The sequence below is a fragment of the Hemiscyllium ocellatum genome, chromosome 34 (genome assembly GCF_020745735.1).
Source record: "Hemiscyllium ocellatum isolate sHemOce1 chromosome 34, sHemOce1.pat.X.cur, whole genome shotgun sequence".
In the NCBI taxonomy this organism is placed as follows: domain Eukaryota; kingdom Metazoa; phylum Chordata; class Chondrichthyes; order Orectolobiformes; family Hemiscylliidae; genus Hemiscyllium; species Hemiscyllium ocellatum.
In genome coordinates, this window is record NC_083434.1 from 37,555,914 (window position 1) to 37,574,272 (window position 18,359).

Consider the following 18,359-nt stretch of genomic DNA (forward strand, 5'->3'; position numbering starts at 1 on the left):
CAAACATGGACAAAAGATTGGAATTCCAGAGGGGATGTGAGAGTGACAGCCCTTGACATCAAGGCTGCTTTGGACCAGATCTGCTATCAAGGAACTCTAACAAAACTGAAATCAATGGAAATCAGGGGGAAAAACCCTATCTCCTGTTGGAGTCATACCTGGCACATAGCAAAATAGTGGTGGTTGTTGGAGGTTAGTCACCTCAGCTCCAGAACATCTCTGCAGGAGAAGTTTGTCAGGGTAGTGAGTTCCTCAGTAAGGCAGTCAAGGTTAAGGGGGGGGAAAGAAGTTGAGAATGATCAGATTGAACATGATCTCAAATAAATGGTGGAGCAGACTTGATGGGTCTAAATGGCCTCCTACTTGTTCTCTGATAGTTTTTATGGTTTTGACAATGGAGAGATTGGAAAATGGGTTGCTGTGCTCTTCCAGTTTCCCGTTGGTCTACTTTGGATTCCAGCATCTGCAGTTTTTTTGTGCGTCTAAGTTTCTCCAGCAGGTCAGTACCTAATTGAGTCATACAGCATAGAAACAGACCCTTTAGCCCAATTTGTCCATATTTCCCAATCTAAACTAGACCCATTGGACCCAAATCCCTCTTAGTCTTTCCTATTTGTGAACTTGTCTTTGAAATGTTCTAACTGTACCTACATCTACCATTTCCTCTGGCAGTTCATTTCACCTGCAAACCACCCACTGAGTAACATGGTCCCCTTTAAATCTTTCTTCTCTCACCTGCCTCTGTCGGACTGCTGCTCCCGCTGGGGACTACAGCTCCCGGCATGCCCAGCCTAGGGACTACAGCCCCCGGCATGCCCAGGCTGGGGACCACCGTTCACGACGTGACCAGACTGTGGACGACAGATCCCGGCATGCCACAGCCGGGGACTACAGTTCCCGGCATGCCGCGTTGGCGCCGGGCCGGCTCCACCCTCTTCCCCGCCCACGGGGGTAGCGGCGGCCATTTTGTGAGGGACGGAGCGATTCGAAGCCGCTCACTGTCGACTGAGAGAAGAAAGAAAGCCGACTGCAGCCGCCGCTCCCCACACAACAACAATCAGCAGCCCCCAACTCGCCTCCTCGAAGCGATCAGCTTTTCGTTCCCGACAAGTCTTTCTACTAATATCGCATGTCCACTATCCAGAACCTCCAATCTTTTGGTGAGTTTTGTTTTTGTCGTTTTGCTTTCCCCTTCCCGCCCTTCTCTCCCACCCCCAACGTATTTCTTTCGGATTCTGATTTGAACCTTTTTTCCCCCCATTTCTTCCCCCCCCCCTCAAATCATGTGGAAAACAGTCACTTTTCAAGATCCCATGATGGGGATTTTATTAAAATAAAGCCGTGTGTACGTGATTTTCCACCTTTTCCGCGCGCTTTGTGAGGCGGCGGCGGCGGTAAAATGGCGGCGGCGGTGGTTCAGGGGGAAGGAGGAGATGGCGCTGGTCACAGGGGCTGGGGGGCGCCTGGTGAAGGGCGATCCGAGGGGAGGTTGGGGTCTCCTCCGGCCTGGGTCCTCTCCTCCTCCTCCCGCCGCCTCTGGAGTGACCGCATTTAAATCCGTGCGGGACCCCTGAAGGGAGGACGGGCGGTGGGTTTCGAGCGGAATTATCCAATCTCTCTCTCTCTCTCTCCGCGTTTCCTCACCCACCCCGGGCCTCCATTAGCGGATGTTTCCAGCGTCTTCTCCGAGACCGCGAGCTTGGGTTGGTGGGTGGCCCCCGCCGCCATTTTACACCCGGCCCCCTTCCTCCCGCTCCATCTTCTCTCTCTCTCTCCCTGTTTCTTCCCCGGGCGGTGGGGCGGCCCCCTCCCGGCGGATTCTCCGAGCAGGAGCGACCCGCTTCCTGCCTCGTCATGCTGCTCCCCCGCCCGACCGCCTGCCCTTCCCTGAGCACGGCCCTCCCTGACCGGCAGCTTTAGAAACATCTGTGTCTCTTCTCTCTTTTCCATCACCCACCCCACTGTCTGATCCTTCTCTTCTTTCTCTTCCCCACCCCGCCCGGTTTGGTCCACGCCCCCCCCACACACACACCCTTGGTTCACCCCACTCTGTTCCCCCCTCTCCCCCCCCCTTTTGTTCTGCCCCACCCCACCCCTCTCTCCCCCCCTCCTTTGCCCACCCCACCCCTCTCTCCCCCCTCCTTTGCCCACCCCACCCCTCCTTTGCCCACCCCACCCCACCCCTCTCTCCCCCCTCTCCCCCCTCCTTTGCCCACCCCACCCCTCTCTCCCCCCTCTCCCCCCTCCTTTGCCCACCCCACCCCTCTCTCCCCCCTCTCCCCCCTCCTTTGCCCACCCCACCTCTCTCTCTCTCTCCCCACCTCTCTCTCTCCCACCTCTCTCTCTCCCCACCTCTCTCTCTCTCCCCACCTCTCTCTCTCTCCCCACCTCTCTCTCTCTCCCCACCTCTCTCTCTCTCCCCACCTCTCTCTCTCACCCCCTTTGCTCGCCCCACCCCCATCTCCCCTTTGCTCACCCCAGCTCTTTCTCTTCTCTTCCCCCCTCTCTCCCCTCTCTTCTTCCCCCACCTCTCGCGCTCTCGCCCTCCTTTCTTCTCCACCCCCCCCCCGTTTCGTCTAGCCCACCTTCTCTCCTCCCTAGTCCAGCCCACCATCTCTCTTCTCTCCCCCACCTCCTCCCTCCCCACCCGTCTCCCCTTTCGCCCACCACCTCTCTCCCCCACCCCATCTTCTGTCTCCTGCACCATCCCCCTCTGTCTCCCTTCTCCCCTCCCCACCTGAGAGGCGTTACCTGTCCTTGTAGTTTAGGCCCAGCAAATTGCTGTCTCTAACCCCGACCCCCATTCTGCTGTATCCTGCCCCCCCTTGTACTCCTCCCACACTCTTTAACTTTCTCTATATTTCTTGCTTTACAGGCACTCAGGGCAGGTTACAAAGTGGCGTCTTGGGATGTCTTAAATGATGTGATTATCTTGCAGGGGGTTAAGGATATCTGACTGTCAATTTCTTGTATCAACAAGGAATATATTTGAATGTGATCAGAGGCAGATAATATGGGAAGAGACTGCAGATAATGTTAAAGGGACGGGTGGAATAGTGTCTAAACCTGAAGATTTACGGGGTGTAGAAGTTTGTGGTAAGAGGATGCGATGCTTTGGTTTGGCTAGTCTGGGAGATGAATAGGTATCTTTCTGCAGATTTTAAAGATACTCGAAATACTTCGTTCTCTAAAACTGTTCTTAATGGCAGATCAAGCACTAGAGATCACCCATAAATGCTTGAGGTTCCAACGGAGCTAATGGTCTAATCAATCTGTAATCCCTGGGAGGCATGGTTTGAATCTCGATATGGCAGATGATGAACTCAGAATTGAATAAAAAAATTTGAAGAGCTAATGGCAACTGTGTGACTAACCATTTAAGAATGGTTAGCCACCATTTTTTACAGTCCTGAGTCTGTCTCCTGAAGTGCAATTTACAGGACTGAAAAATAAATGTTGGATAGTGGGACTAGTTGAATTGTTCCTGTATAGCCATCAATGACATAACGGACCAAATGACCATGGTCTGTTTTATAGTCATTCTGGATGTATTCTGATAATTACAAAATATTTGAATTGAGGGACTGTTACTATTTTAGTGTTTGATTTTTAAGCTTGAAATGTTGCTAATTCTCTGAACTTGTTGCAGACCCCTTTGCTGATGCAACTAAGGGTGACGACCGCCTCCCGGCAGGGACTGAAGAGTACATCCATATAAGAATTCAACAACGTAACGGCAGGAAGACACTGACCACCGTCCAAGGCATCGCAGATGATTATGATAAAAAGAAGCTTGTGAAAGCATTTAAAAAGGTCTCTGAATGTTTCATCCCCTTTTGTATTTCTATGATATAGAAAACTGTTGGTGAACCATGGAAGTCCTTGGTTTAGTCATGAATTTAATGTATGTATTTTCAGGACAATTTTGGCTTGAAGACTTTCGATCTGTACTTTTAACTGTTGACTATTTGGTTGTCTTGAAACAGCTTTGAGCACTTCGAGACATGCTGAGAATTGTTCTTGGGATATTTGAGAATACTAATTTCTGGAATCAAGTTAGAACAGCTAAGAAATGGAAATCATTAAAGTTGTCTTTGTTCACATTTCTAAATTGTGCTGACTGCAACCATTTTGTACCTCTTTTTGGGAAAAGGTGCTTCTTAACTGACCTATATGAAGGAAGTGCCATGATGGTAATCTGGCTGATAGTACTTTTTTTTGTATAACAGAAGTAATGTGGTTCTGTTCAACTCCTGTATGTTACTGTCTTTTAATCGACTTTTCTGTCCCAGTTTATCTTGGGAAGAAATTAGTGCAAAGTGCTTGTTTTTTTTTATCTGGGGCATTTTATGCTGTTGTAAAGAAATTAGCCATTTAACATGGTGCCATTGGATTTCAGTTTTCAAACTTAATGTCAAGACATTTTGAAGCTGTGCTGTGGAATGAGTGGTAACCCATGCCTGTCTCTTGAGCCTTTTTTAATTTGGACTGTCAAGGCAAAATTTTAATCCATGGAAGTTTTAACCAAAGACATGTCTCTGTTTTGGTGCCCAATGCCTGGGTTGGGGGAAATGTAATTGTTTATATTGAGGTATTAAATATTTTGCGACTTGATCACTTCAGGATGTAGATGGTCAAATTGACCAACAGGAAAAATCCTGATCCACCTTTTTGTTTACTTCACAGAAATTTGCCTGCAATGGTACTGTGATAGAACACCCTGAGTACGGTGAAGTAATCCAACTTCAAGGTGACCAGCGGAAGAACATCTGCCAATTTCTTCTGGAGGTAAGGAAAAGGTTGAATTCATCACCGTAGAAAAGGTTTGGCATTATATCCAAAATATTTGGTTGCCTTTTAACCTGTTCTGTCACTGACTTTTAATTTTGAGGTGAATGTTTTGAGAGATTTTTGCCTCATAAATCATGATATGCATTATGTCATGCTTGAGTCTTGGTGAGCCTGTTTAGCAATCTTTTCTGAATGTGTAGAGAGCAACATACAACTCTTTTGTTTACTTTAGGTGAGCGGTTGCTCCTGTTATTGCAATTCCATTGGTAGTTATTCTGTTCCTGAGTCCAAAACTTGGAGTTCAACTTTGTTATTGAATAAGTCATACTTACTTTCAGGAATTTGTAAGCTGTTTTGTTATTTGAAAATATTCCTGATTGGAGTCCATTCACCTGAATAGGTTGGATGGGACATGTGCAATTGAAATGTTTCCATAGGTGGGAAATTATCTAGAAGTCTGGCATTGAGAATCAACTAGGTTGCTATGGTATCGATGTGAGAAAATGCATTGTCCGGGTTGTCTCCTGAAGTTTTATCCCAACTATATATGTTGCATACTCCATTGGCAGTGGCCCATGCTCTAGTGGTGGCAAAACGTGTTTGTCTTCAGTGAGATTCTCGGGCACGTTTTTAAAACTTCATTTTCTTGTATCCCAGCTGTTAATTCTTGGGATCCCAATGCAACAGCTGACTTGTGATGTGCTGTTGGCTCTTCCTATTTGCTCAAAGGTTGCATCATTATAGCCATATTTGTCAAATGTTTTTTGGATAAAGCTCCAAATTGAAGTAGAATTTGGAACACTTGAATTGTATTGAATTCTTGTTTTAACATTAGCAGCTTACCAAAACTAGATTTTCACTTGGTGTGCATATCTCAAAATTTTGGTAGAATCATTTAGGCCTGGCTGCATGTAATCTGATTTTTCATTTTATTTCACCACAGGTTGACATTGTGAAGGAGGAGCAGTTAAAAGTCCACGGCTTCTAGAGGATGTGTTTAACAGTTCCTGAAGTTTCCTGTTGTGTGGCTGGTTCTTTTTATATTTGTTAGCTTATATACACACTCATTATGCAGGAATGAATAACTGCAGTGAATGGACTTCCCATGTGATTGGATCTTCAGAATTTAACTCCGATATGCATGACTACAGAAGAAGTGTGCTATTTAGGCTAGTAACTCATAAGAAAACTGCTATAAGATGGTAATAAAATGACAGACATATGTATATTTAGCACATTTCAAATGGAAATGTTTTAGTGCTAATTGTTCTACTTAAATTTTCCTGATTTTGAAGTTTCTTTGTTGTATTAAAACCATGTATGTTGTATAAGGCAATTAACAATAAACCAGCTATGTATTCTGAAGTATAGCCTGTTCTGGATTGAATAATCAGTGGCTTGCATGCTATTTTGCTACCTTACCCTCACTTAACCTTTAGGGCCCACAATATTTTAAAAACATATTCCATATTCTCAATAGTTAATGTGGCCACTGTCACCTCTATTTCAGATTTGTGGCCTGTTTTATTCCAGTTTTCCTTTCTGAAGTTCATTCAATGATTAGGTTGGTTCAACACTGCACAGTCATTATCAGTTGTGGCTTGTTTTATGTTAGAACCTAATACTTAAAACTTTCAACATTACATTTCAGAATAGTAACCGATTATTTCAAATATGCAGTTATTTTCTACTTGCAGATTTTAATTTGTAATTCGTATTGATAGCAAAATGTAAGATAACAAATGGGATGCTAGACAAACTCAACAGGGTTGGAGTATCTTGTAGAAAGTTGATGCTTCAAGGCAGTATTGAATAGTCATATCAGATTTTGTTAACTCTCCTCAGATGCTGCCTGAGTCACTTGACAGCAACATAGTTTTTCAGTTTAGGTCTCCATTATCCACAATGTTTTACTTTTGAGCATATTAACCAAGGAGAATTTGAAAATAGGTTTGGCAAAGGCCCTATTTTGACACTAACATAAATGCTGTCATCTCAAATGGTCTTCTATAGGGAAACTTTGCAGATTAAACCATCTGATATCCACCTTAACTCCTCTTTCCATCAACTTGTGTTCTGCCTTCCCTGGAAAGAAAATTACCTAATTAACTCAATTTCAGTGTTGTCTTTGTATTCAACTTGCATGTTTGTGCTGCTACTAGTTTGCTCAAATCTCAACTTCACAACAAAACAAGCTGGTAATAGTCATGAGATTTCTAGAAAGTATTGTTTAAAAGTAATCTAATATTCAGTGACTTTTAGAGAAGCTAGGTATTCCCACAACACGATGTAAGTCCATTTTGCTACATTTTTCATACTCCAAGAAATATCAAATATGAAGCCGATCCAAAACTTGCTGCCAATCTCAAATTTTCTTTGTGTGAAGGAGCAGACATCTTTTAATTAAAGACTTTTTTTTTGTCTGTCATGAAGTTTCTTCCCTTGCCTTTGATTCTTCTTGAGAATAGATCAAACTTCTGATCTAGGGAGGAGTGTATACTTTTAGCAGCAGTGTAGCTGTGACCAATTGTTTCCTCCTCCATTTCATAGCTCATGCTGAAGCTCTCGTACATTATTTTGTTACCTCTTGGTGTGATTGGCCTTCTAGCCTCTAAATTATTTCAGAATTTTGTCCATGGCCTGACTTGTGCCAAGCTCCATTCACCTATCTTGGGCAGTCCTTCAATTGAGATTGAGTTGCTTCCAATCTGGGTTAATATGTGGTGATAGATGGGCTGGTAGGTTTCTTAGGCTTTCACGCTCTCCACTTTTACCTCTGCATTTTCCTGATGAAGTTTTAACATGCTTGGTGTCTTTCCAAGTGAGCCTTTTCTATTTTGCCCAGTCTCAAGCCAGAGTCTACTTATACTTGGAGTGTTTTTGAATTCTTAGAAGTTGTGTTGCTGATCTGCGAATCTGCAGTATCTTCACACTACCCCTTCCATTCCTCCTTGCATTTTCAAAATTTTCATTGAATTGTCTGACCAAGCTGTTGGCCATATGCCCGTTTACATGTTTTGTATGAAATGTAGTTTTATAACCCTGCTGTGAAGCCCCCTTGGGACATCTTATTGTGTTAATGGAGCTGTACAAATACAGGTTGTAATCTTCAATGTATGACAAATGATGTAGCCTTGAAACCTTTTGAGATTAATTTACAACTTGTAACCTGTGTTACAGAGCCAGCTAATTATTCCTGTAATGGTGACTAATGTACCCATCATGCAGCAAGCTGTCCAGTTCCCAGTTAAGTAAATTCTTGGATTCTTAATACCTTTGAGAATATCCGTCTATATAATTGCATTTTATATTGTGGGTAGAGGTTGTAGGAGTACACAATCTGCCTACATTACTCTCTCTCGTTCCAACTAGTCTGCTAATTATGGTTTTACCTGTGACTACTATGGCAAATTATATACTTCATCTATATTAGGTTCAAAATGAAAAGATATAATAAGATTTATTTAATAAAATGATTAATTTATTATAACATCTATAAATATGCCAAGCAAACAGTTTGGAACATGAAAATATACTTTTAAATAAACCAAACACACTCTTTTTAAAAAATAAGCTTTATCTGCAGAAGTTCACTTCAGTGACCAAAACAGATTATTCTTGGAGCATAAATGGATACTAAATGCTGCAGGTGGCTGTCAGTCTGACATAGAATGTACATGAGTTATTAGACATGCAGTTCATTCAGGATATTGAGTGGAGGGCTTTTAAGAAGACCTGTTCCTGTTTTTCCACCCTCTTGGGATCTTCAACTGAATTGACAGCAGCAAACTCAAATGTGTGACTTCCTGTAAATAAGTTGACATGGTTAGCTTAACTCCTGTGACTTGCCAGTTTAAATTGTCCTTCATGTCCCTTCTGTGGCCTTTTTTGGATAAGAAGTCCAGCTATCTCCTCTACCTCAAATGGACCAATTTTTGCAATCCTTCAGAAATGATCCCTCAAAAATCAAGCAATAACAACAAGATGTTATATTCAGGCCAGGGCTTTTGCATAAATAGGTAAATTGACATTCATTGTACACAAATTCAGCCAGTTCCTGTTTCACTAGTTTTACCTGACATATGTGTGAACTTGCCAAAAGAGCTGGTGAAAGCTTTGTATGTAGACCATGACTTTTTTCTATTTTCTTATCTAAATTTACAATGCTATAGTATTCCTATTTCTGCTCTAGATCAATTTAAACCTTATGACCCACTTATTCAACTAAGGATGTTAGTTTCTGGTGCCGCTATGCAGAGTTTGGAGTCCTATGCATGGCATTGACTGCTGGAACAGCACATTTGCACCCCAGAGACTAACATAGCTCTAGCTTTTGCAGGGCATGCCCAAAACATTGAGCCTCCTGTTCCTCGGATGCTGCCTGATCTGTGCTTTTCCACACTTTTTGGAGCTATTGGTCACTGACTATCCTGCAACATGCTTCAATTCATCTAGTACACAGCATGTATGATTCGTAGGTTAGAACTGAGAACCTTTATAGAGTGGCACAAAAGATGAAAGCAATGCTTTAGTTGGGGCTAAAGAGATTCATGGAATCCATATAGTGCAAATGTAGGCTGTTTGGCCGATTGAGTCTGCACCAACCCTCCCAAGAGAATCCCAACCAATCTTAATCCCACGTTAACCATGGCTAATCCACCTGGCTTGCACAACCCTGAACACTTAGCAATTTAGCATGCCAATCCACCTATTCTACACAACTTTGACTGTCATCCAAAGCTAATTAAGGTTCAACATAATTGTCATGCTTTTGCACTCAATGTACCTCTTTAAGAAGACAAACATCTCCTATGTTTTGTGAAGGACTTCCTCTCTCTTTCAAAGACATATTCACATGGAATCCCCATCTCTCCATTCCTGTACACTTGAGAACCACCCCACTTTTCTGCTTCTGGGATCTTGCTATGTAACATTTGGCTGTCACGTTTCCTATGTTCCAACAGTGACTACAGTTCCAAAAGTGTATCATTGGTTGTGAAGCATTCAGGATCATGAAAGGCACTATGTAAATGTAATTCACCATGCACCATGCCTCCTTCCTCTTGTTGATTGCACTGTTTCCCTACTTGTTCATTCGTTGGAGCTGAAAACTGTTCAATGTCCTGATAATATGGAATTTCTTAATAACTAAAAATGGTCCTTACAATCTATCAGTTATTAAAACCCAAGGTGATAATTATTCACTGCACTAAAAACCTGAACATCCCCTCTGTCTTCCACCATGAAATCATAGCTTCATAGAGCATGGAAACACTTCGGTCCAACTAGTCCATGTCAACCATGTTCCCAAATTAAACTAACCCCACTTACCTGCATTTGAACCATATCCCTCCAAACCTTTCTATTTCATGTACTTATTTAAATGCCTTTTAAATGTTGTAACCTTAACCACAACCACCATTTCTTCTGGCAGTTCATTCCACACATTAACCACTCTGTGTAAAGAAGTTGCCCCTCATGGACTTTTCTCCTCTTACCTTAAAAATATGCTTAGCCCCTAGTTTTTAACTCCCCCACCCCAGGGAAAAGATGTTTACTATTTACCTTATCTGTATCCCCTCATGATTTTATAAACCTCTCTAACGTTACGCCTCAACCTCCTATGTTCCCGTGAAAAAAGTCCAGGTCTAACCAACTCAAGCGCTCCATTCCCAGCAAATTATTCACTCTGCACTAAAAACCTCAACATCCCCTCTGTCCTCCACCATGAAATCACAGCATCATAGATTCATAGAGCACGGAAACAAACACTTCGATCCAACTAGTCCATGTCAAACATTCCCTGATAAATCTTTTCTGAATACTCTCCAATTTAATAATTTCCTTCCTATACGAGCGCGACCAGAACTGCACACCATACTCCAGAAAATCTTCACCAACGTCTTGTATAATCTTAACTTGACATTCCAACTCCTCTACTCACAGGTCTGAACAATGAAGGCAAACATGTTAAACACTTTCTTAACCACCCTGTCTGTCTGTGACACAAATTTCAATGAATTATGTACCTGAACTTCTAGGTCTCTGTTCTACAACACTACCCAGGACCCTACCATGAATTGTATAATTTCTGCCCTTGTTTGTCTTACCGAAGTGCAATACCTTGTATTTATCCAATTTAAACTACATCTGCCACTCCTCAGCTTATAGACCCAATTGATTAATGTCTCTTTGTAATCTTTTTCACTGTTCACTATACCATCAATTTTGATGTACATCTGCAAACTTACTAATCATGCCTCCTAAATCACCATCCAAATTGATTACAAACAAAACAGACTCAGCACTGTGGAACGCCACTGGTCATAGGCCTCCAGTCCAAAAAACAATCTTTCGTCATTACCCTCCATCTCTTACTCTCAAGCCAAATCACATTACTTATTTCAGAGTCTTCATTCTTAACTGTGCAATTTCCCAAATGTAGTTTCCTTTTTCCTGCGAGATAGCGTGCACTTTGTCCAAGCAGTAGTTGAGGGACTATAACTGCCTTCAGTTCATCAGATGTGGGAGAGGAAGTTGTTTATCATTCTTGATTGCTGTCTTGGGAATGGTTGTTTTTTCATTGACTGGGCCCTTCACTGTGGGGAAAAAAAGACCTTAATCTCACAACCAATTCAATTATAAATTTGGGCTGCAGTGTCTTCAAGGTTGGAGAGCAATCCCAGCGATTGAGACAAAAGAGCTGTGTTTTAACATAATCGTGTGTTAGAGAGTTTAGCACTGTAAGACCAATTGTTCCAGATTTATCTAAATACTCCAACAGAAAACAAAGGAATTTCTTAGGCTGCTTAACTAAAGTATTAATTTACACAGATATAAATTAATGTGACGTTTCATTTCTGTTACATTTGTTCAAGTCAAAAAGGTACAAACAAAATGAAATTAATGTTTCTAGTCATCCAATCAGCAACATGAACTTTATGCAGATAAAAGTTAATATGATTAAATACCTCTGGCACATACTAAGTTAATAGAAGAGCACTTTTTTTTTCACTTGCTCTTGCTCTCTTTCTCTCCCACCCCCTCTCTGTGTATCTTGGTGGCCGTTAAGATAACAAAATGAAAAGTTGAAATAAATTAATTTATACAAATATGTGCTAACTATTTATTTGGCATTTACCATTTTGCAAATGTCTTCCAGCTGAACAACCTCAAGATGATTAGTATATTTTAGTATATTAGATTTATTTACCATGATTGATCACATTTGTCCAATAGTACTAGCTGAAGTTAATACTTAAGCTTGCCATTCATCTAAATTAGATCTTTTTGGAAGAAGGTCTTGGAAGATAAAGAGAGGTATTATTAAAGACAACAGATTGTCTGATCCTTCAATAAAGCGTTTTTAACTTTTACAATGAAAACAAAATGTTCAATTTAACTTGCCACTTTAAACTCTGTGGGACAAATGCTATAATCTGGAAGACTGAAGTTTTATATGGCAAAACCCCTATTAGTCATCAGCTTCCATCCCATAAGATGACGGGTTGCCGCTCAGTACTATATCTTAGCATCCTCTCTTGGTTGAAGTGTTTAAAAACCTGATAAAGTTTCCAAACTTCAGTACTTTGACCACCTTGTAAACCATGAGAAGCTCAATTGTGATCACTTTCCAAAGATCTAGAATCCACTTGATTTCCATCTGAACTGAAACCTGTTTGGGATAGTCCGTTTATTTCCCCTTTCCAGTTGTTGTGAGTTGTGACTTATAATCGATAAGTAGGAACCCTATGCCTCTTTCAAACAAAAGAAGAAGGAATTTATAAGTGAGTTAGGATTTTTACTAATCAAGTTATATGTCAATGGTTTATAATTGATTATAGCGAGAGTCTTAGAGTTTTTACAGCACAGAAAGAGGCCCTTCGGCCCATTGCGTCAATGCCAAACATCAAACATCCATCTGTTCTAATTCCATTTTCCAACAATTGGCCTGGAACCTTATCTTTAAATGCTCATTTAAATGGTTCGTAAATGTCTTGTGGATTCCCACCTTTGCCATCTTTCCAGTGAGTTCCAGTATACGCAATTCTCTGGGAGAAAAAGGTTTTCTTCAAATCCTCTCTAAACCTTCTGTTCCTTACCTCATTATGGCCAGTGGCCATGAACTATTGTATTAAAAGGAAATGTTTCTCTCCAGCTGCCTCTTTCAAACAAGTGAAGAAGGAATTTATAACGGAATTGAAACTTTTACTTATGTCGCTCAGAACTTTGCCTCCATCAGATTTCCCCCTCAGCCTTCTCAGCCCCCTCAGCTTAACCTCTTTGCTCCTTAACCTCTATTCAGTGCCTTGACTAATAAAGGCAAGTATCCCAAATGCGTTCCGAATCATCTTATCTTGCTGCCCTTAAGGATCTATGGACATCTACTCCAAGGTTCCTCAGATTCTCTGGACTTCCTAGTGCCTTACAATTCATCATATACTCTGGTCTTGCTTACCCTCCCAAAATACATCACTTCACAATTTTCTGGGATTAAATTCCATTTGTCACTGACCAGCCCTGTAGTCAAAGAGATTTACTTCTCACTACTTGCCACATCAATATGAGTGTAATAATCTCTAGTAAATAGGTATTCTTGTTCAGTTCAAAAATCTGGTGCATGCTTTCTGTTAACCTCAACCTGCAAGTCAGGCAAACTGGACACTTTGTGTACGTTTTTAAAAATTACTAAGCTTAAGTGCCAACTCTGGAATAGTGGAGCTTGATTTCTCGTTCACCACCCCAGTGAGTTATGACAATACATGTTTTCCTGTTTTACTGTCATTTTAAATCCAGAATTCAAACCATATTCCCTATAATCTCAAATTCAGAATAAGCTGTATGCTTACTGATTAGGAGAAAGTGAGGACTGCAGATGCTGAAGATTAGAGTCGAGAGTGTGGTGCTGGAAAAGCACAGCAGGTCAGGCAGCATCCGAGGAGGGGAATCGATGTTTTGGGCATAAGCCCTTCGTCAGGAATGAGGCTTGTTGGCTGGGGGGGAGTTGAGACATAAATGGGAGGGGGAGTGGGGTTGGGGGAAGATAGCTGAGAATGCAATAGGTTATTATTTAGGACCATCACTCAGGAGAAGTAGAAATTCTGCAGTTCAGAAGGCAACTTATGAAAGATTCACTACTTGGCTGACATTTGGGGACCATCATTGGCATGCAGAGGTGCCAATCTCAGGTCTTTCCATTAGCAGTATGCATTAGAAAGACCAACCTGATAGGTCATCCAAACCACAGTTGACTTCCATCACCTATATTCAAGAACAGTTAAGGTTTCAGAGCAGAATTTTGATCTTTTGTAGTTGGGCTCTGAGCTCCTCTATAATGTGGGCCAGATTTGAGGTGTTTCTTTTTCTGCCTGGCCAAAGCTGTGGGCATGTGGGCTGCCTTGTGGAGAGGTACTTCCTCCACATTGGTGGCATAACTCCTGAGGCCATTAAAGAAAAACCTCTAAACATTCCAGAAAGGGTACATCCATCTTCAGGTTCTCTCTTTTTGAGCTGCATGGTCACCTATTGAACCTCCAGTTTTGAAAACCCCACTCATCACCTTTAATTGGATGGTCAGCATGCATATCTCTGGGAAATATAAATTCTGGGTGATTGTTACTGACACAGTGTGGGATTGGGACCTCCATTTCACTTTGATGTCAGGACTGTGACCCAAAATCCTCCCCTAAGACATTAAGGTGTAAACACACACCATCTTGCCTTGGAAATATATCACCGTTCCTTCAGTGTCATGGAGTCAAAATCCTGGAGCTCCTTCCTCAACAGCACTGAGGGTGTTCCTACATTCACAAGCACCACAGTGTTTCAAGATAGCAGCTCAATTCTGTGATCTTCGTTGGCATGTTGACCGTTGCGTGCAGACCCTAGGAGCGGCAGCTTAGAGGAAACATTAACCTCCACTTTCTCCAGGACAGCTAGGGATAGACAACAAATTCCAGTTCACCCAACGATGCCCACATCCCCTGAATAATGTTTTTTCAAAAATACAGTTTTTTACAGACAAGCTCTATGAGATATATTTCATATTGAAAAGATTTCTAACCCATCTCCTCATCCATCCTGCACCCTCACTAAAGGACTGTGCTCTCACATTATCCTTCCGGAATACACAGCAGATAGTGATGGAACCATGATGTCCACTGTCCTTATAGATAATCTACATCATACACTCTTCTTCCATTATGGAAGGGACTGGAAGAGTGGTCCACACTCTTCAAGCTGTCTTTACAGAATGTCTTTCGACAATATCATTAAAGTAGAGTCAAGGACACATCCTCCATTTTGGGTTTTCAGTCTCACATTCCCCTGACTCAGCATCCAAGACTATAAAGAATTTTAATCCTTGCTGATAGGGTCCTGATGTTCCCAGGATTGATGCCAAGTTTGAGAGAAAAGACTATGATCTCACAGCCTGAATCCTACAATAACACAGGACATTGTGATATCGCTGACAGGATAAGGAGGATCTCTTCTTCACCAGATGAGCTGGTGACTTTGAGCTTAGGCTGTATTGGGTTGACCTGGCTGAGATTAATTGTGCAAACTGGCAATCAAGGCATCCCTGATCTGTGTGATACAGGTCAATGCCATTCTCACAAATTGAAAGGTTACAATTTTGTAAAAGTGCACAACTAATTGCCAGCTGTGGCTCAGTTGGTAACACTCTCACTTGGCATCACAGGGTTTTGAGTTCACATCCCAATCCCATTCCCATAAAGGGAAAGTGGCACTGTTGACCATAAGGTATAGAAGCAGAATTAGGCCATTTGGTCCATCAGGTCTATTCCACCATACTATCATAGTTGATATGTTTCTCAACACCATTTTCCTGTCCTTGACCCATTACTAATTAGGAACGTATCTATCTCGGTCTCAAATACATTCAAACTGGGGCCGACCAGACCTCCCTTTCCCACTCTCTTTCCGACAGGACCATCCTTGGCCTCCTCCATTGCCACAACAAACTACACTGCAAATTGGAGGAATAACACCTCAATTTCCGCCTGGACAGCCTACAGCTCTGAGGACTCAACATTGAATTCTCCAATTTCAAATAACCTCCCTCTCCATCCCTTGATTCCCTTCCCAGCAGCTTCCCCCTCCCTTCCATTCCTCCCTGCCACCAACCAGATTCATTACTCTCATTGACCAATCAGGTCGTACCCTCTACTTGTCTTCACCTATCTCCAAATCCCCTCCCTGCCCCCGCTACCCCCTTTATCTGCAGCTCCCCCCACACCCACTCCCAGTCCTGAACAAGGGTTACACCTGAAACGTTAACTCTCCATCTCTTGATGCTGCCTGGCTTGTTGTGTTATTCCAGCCTGCTGCCTGTCCATAGTCTTCTGTGGCAATGGGTTCCATAGATTCACCACTCTTTGGATGAAGAAATTCCTCTTCATCTCAGTTCTAGTCTCTTCTACCAATGGGAACATCTCAACGTCTGCCTGTATCCAGACCTCTCAATATTCTGCAAGTTTCAATCAGATCCTTCGAACCTCTATCGAGCACGGACCCAGAATCCTCAATCGGTCCTTCATCCCTGGGATCATTCTCGTAAATTTCCTTTAAATCCCCCCAATACCAGCGCATTTTCCTCAGATGCAAGGACTGAAACTGCTCACAATATTGCAAAAGCGATCTGACCAGAGCTTTGCACAGCTTCGGCAGTACATCTCTTGACATCAACTCAGTGTGGCACAAATGTGCTCCAACAGAACTAGAGACAATAAAAATTGGAGAAAACCTTCCAATGATTAGTCATACCCGGGTCAAAGGAAGGTGGTTGTGGTTGTTGGAGGTGAGTCATACATGTGATTGCAGGCACTCATTGCACAATTTTCCAGTTCTAAGCACACATCAATAATGGTAGAAGAGTTAACCACTTCCGTCAGTGCGGTGGCAGGAGACACATTGTTTTACACCAGGTAGTAATTTTCCTTTTCCAAATTCTAATGGGGCCATCTGCTGGATAAAGTGAATGGTATTCACAGCAATCATTTTAATGAAGCTCCATCTGGTGGATATCAGCTTTATAACTTTAATGTTATAAATCCCCACTTTAAAAGAAAATACAGAAACTCGGCAAGGACTTTCTAAAATTACACCCATTGAATTTAAAGAGTTAAAAAAAACCTCTCCCCGTGAAAATGTCAGTCAACGTGGCATCAGAAAGACAAAATGTTATTTATTTCGCTGACAGGGCTAGAGATTTAAATTTAAGGGGAAATTGAAGAACAAAAGAAACCAGGGAATTTCCCAGAATCACAGGGTTGTTACGTAGCATTTAATTTAGTGTCAATCTCCTGCTGTTTCCCTGTGTTCCTGCACATTGTCTCTATTTAGTGAATTATGTCATTTCCTCTTGAATTTGCCTCCACGCCAATTCCAGGCAGTCCCCTAACTATTCTCTTTGTGAAAAATAAATTTTTCTCACCTCACATTAATTTCCTTTTCAGGACACTTTTAATCTGTGTCCTCTAACTTTCAGTCCTGTTATGAATGTGAATCATTTCTGACCAAATCCCCAAAACTTTCTATCAGATTTCTAAGGAGAAGGGTCCCAACTCCTCCAATCTGTCCCCATAAACAGAAGCTTCTCAATCTACCTGGAACTAATCCCACAAAGCTGCACTCTCTCCAATGCCTGCCTAGTGTTAAACCATCAAGTCTTAAAAGGAAAGTCATCGGAGGCCTTAGGATTTTGTATACGTATATTTTTAAGTTCAATTTGGAGTACTGTAATCATCGGACAATTGTTAGATTTGTGAGCTTATGATGTTATTATGGTTTAAGATTACTATATTTGACACTGTAGCTTTAAGTGTATGGTGAATGAGAGGCTTCTGTGATCTGTGCTGAACATAAGCCTGAGAGGCTTAATTGTTGGAAAGTAGAAAAACACAGATGTTTTATTGCGTGGGAGGCTAAAGTACATTTTGGGTTGACAACAGCAGTCTCCAAGTTTATAATGTGCTGGCCTTGAGTTTTCCGAAGTTTCAGAAAGGTGTTATAAACAGTGGTCTGTAAACTAAAGTATTTTTCCATAGATACAAAGTTAACGTACTTCCCATTGTCAAGGGAAAGAGAGTAAAGGAAGCCATTTTTAGATCAGGATACAGACAACCATATACACCTCAGACTAACACAAACTGATGCTGCAGTTTTATCTGATGTAGTCAGCAACCATTTAAAAGGGAGAGTAAACAAAAAGTTAGAAACAGCTAGGTCTGTAACTTAAGGAGAGAACATTTTGATCTTCTGTCAAGTTGCTATAGTCTTAGCAGACCTTGGGCTGCTCTCTTATCAAAGCGAGAGAGAGAGATATATAACTGGTGGTGGTTTAATCTGAGGGCTACTATACCTCAAGTGAGGGAAGAGGTTGAGAAGGACAGTCCTTTATGGTAACCTCAGCTGGTGATGGGAATTGAACCCATGCTGTTGGCATCACTCTGCTTTGCAAACAAATCATCCAGTGACTTTATGTAGACTGTGGAGAATGCATGTAGGAGCTCCAGCATGTGATAGTCCCACATTGAATAATGACA

General features: G+C 42.0%; 1 protein-coding gene across 1 annotated transcript; it reads left to right on the top strand.

The window, feature by feature from the left end:
• Nucleotides 1-941: 941 nt before the first annotated feature.
• Nucleotides 942-6,156, top strand: LOC132832113 (eukaryotic translation initiation factor 1b). Its single transcript, XM_060849832.1, has 4 exons — nt 942-1,160; nt 3,650-3,813; nt 4,687-4,788; nt 5,735-6,156. Exons 1-4 carry the CDS (start codon nt 1,130-1,132, stop codon nt 5,777-5,779), a joined length of 342 nt encoding a protein of 113 aa, XP_060705815.1. The 5' UTR covers nt 942-1,129; the 3' UTR covers nt 5,780-6,156.
• Nucleotides 6,157-18,359: the final 12,203 nt, after the last annotated feature.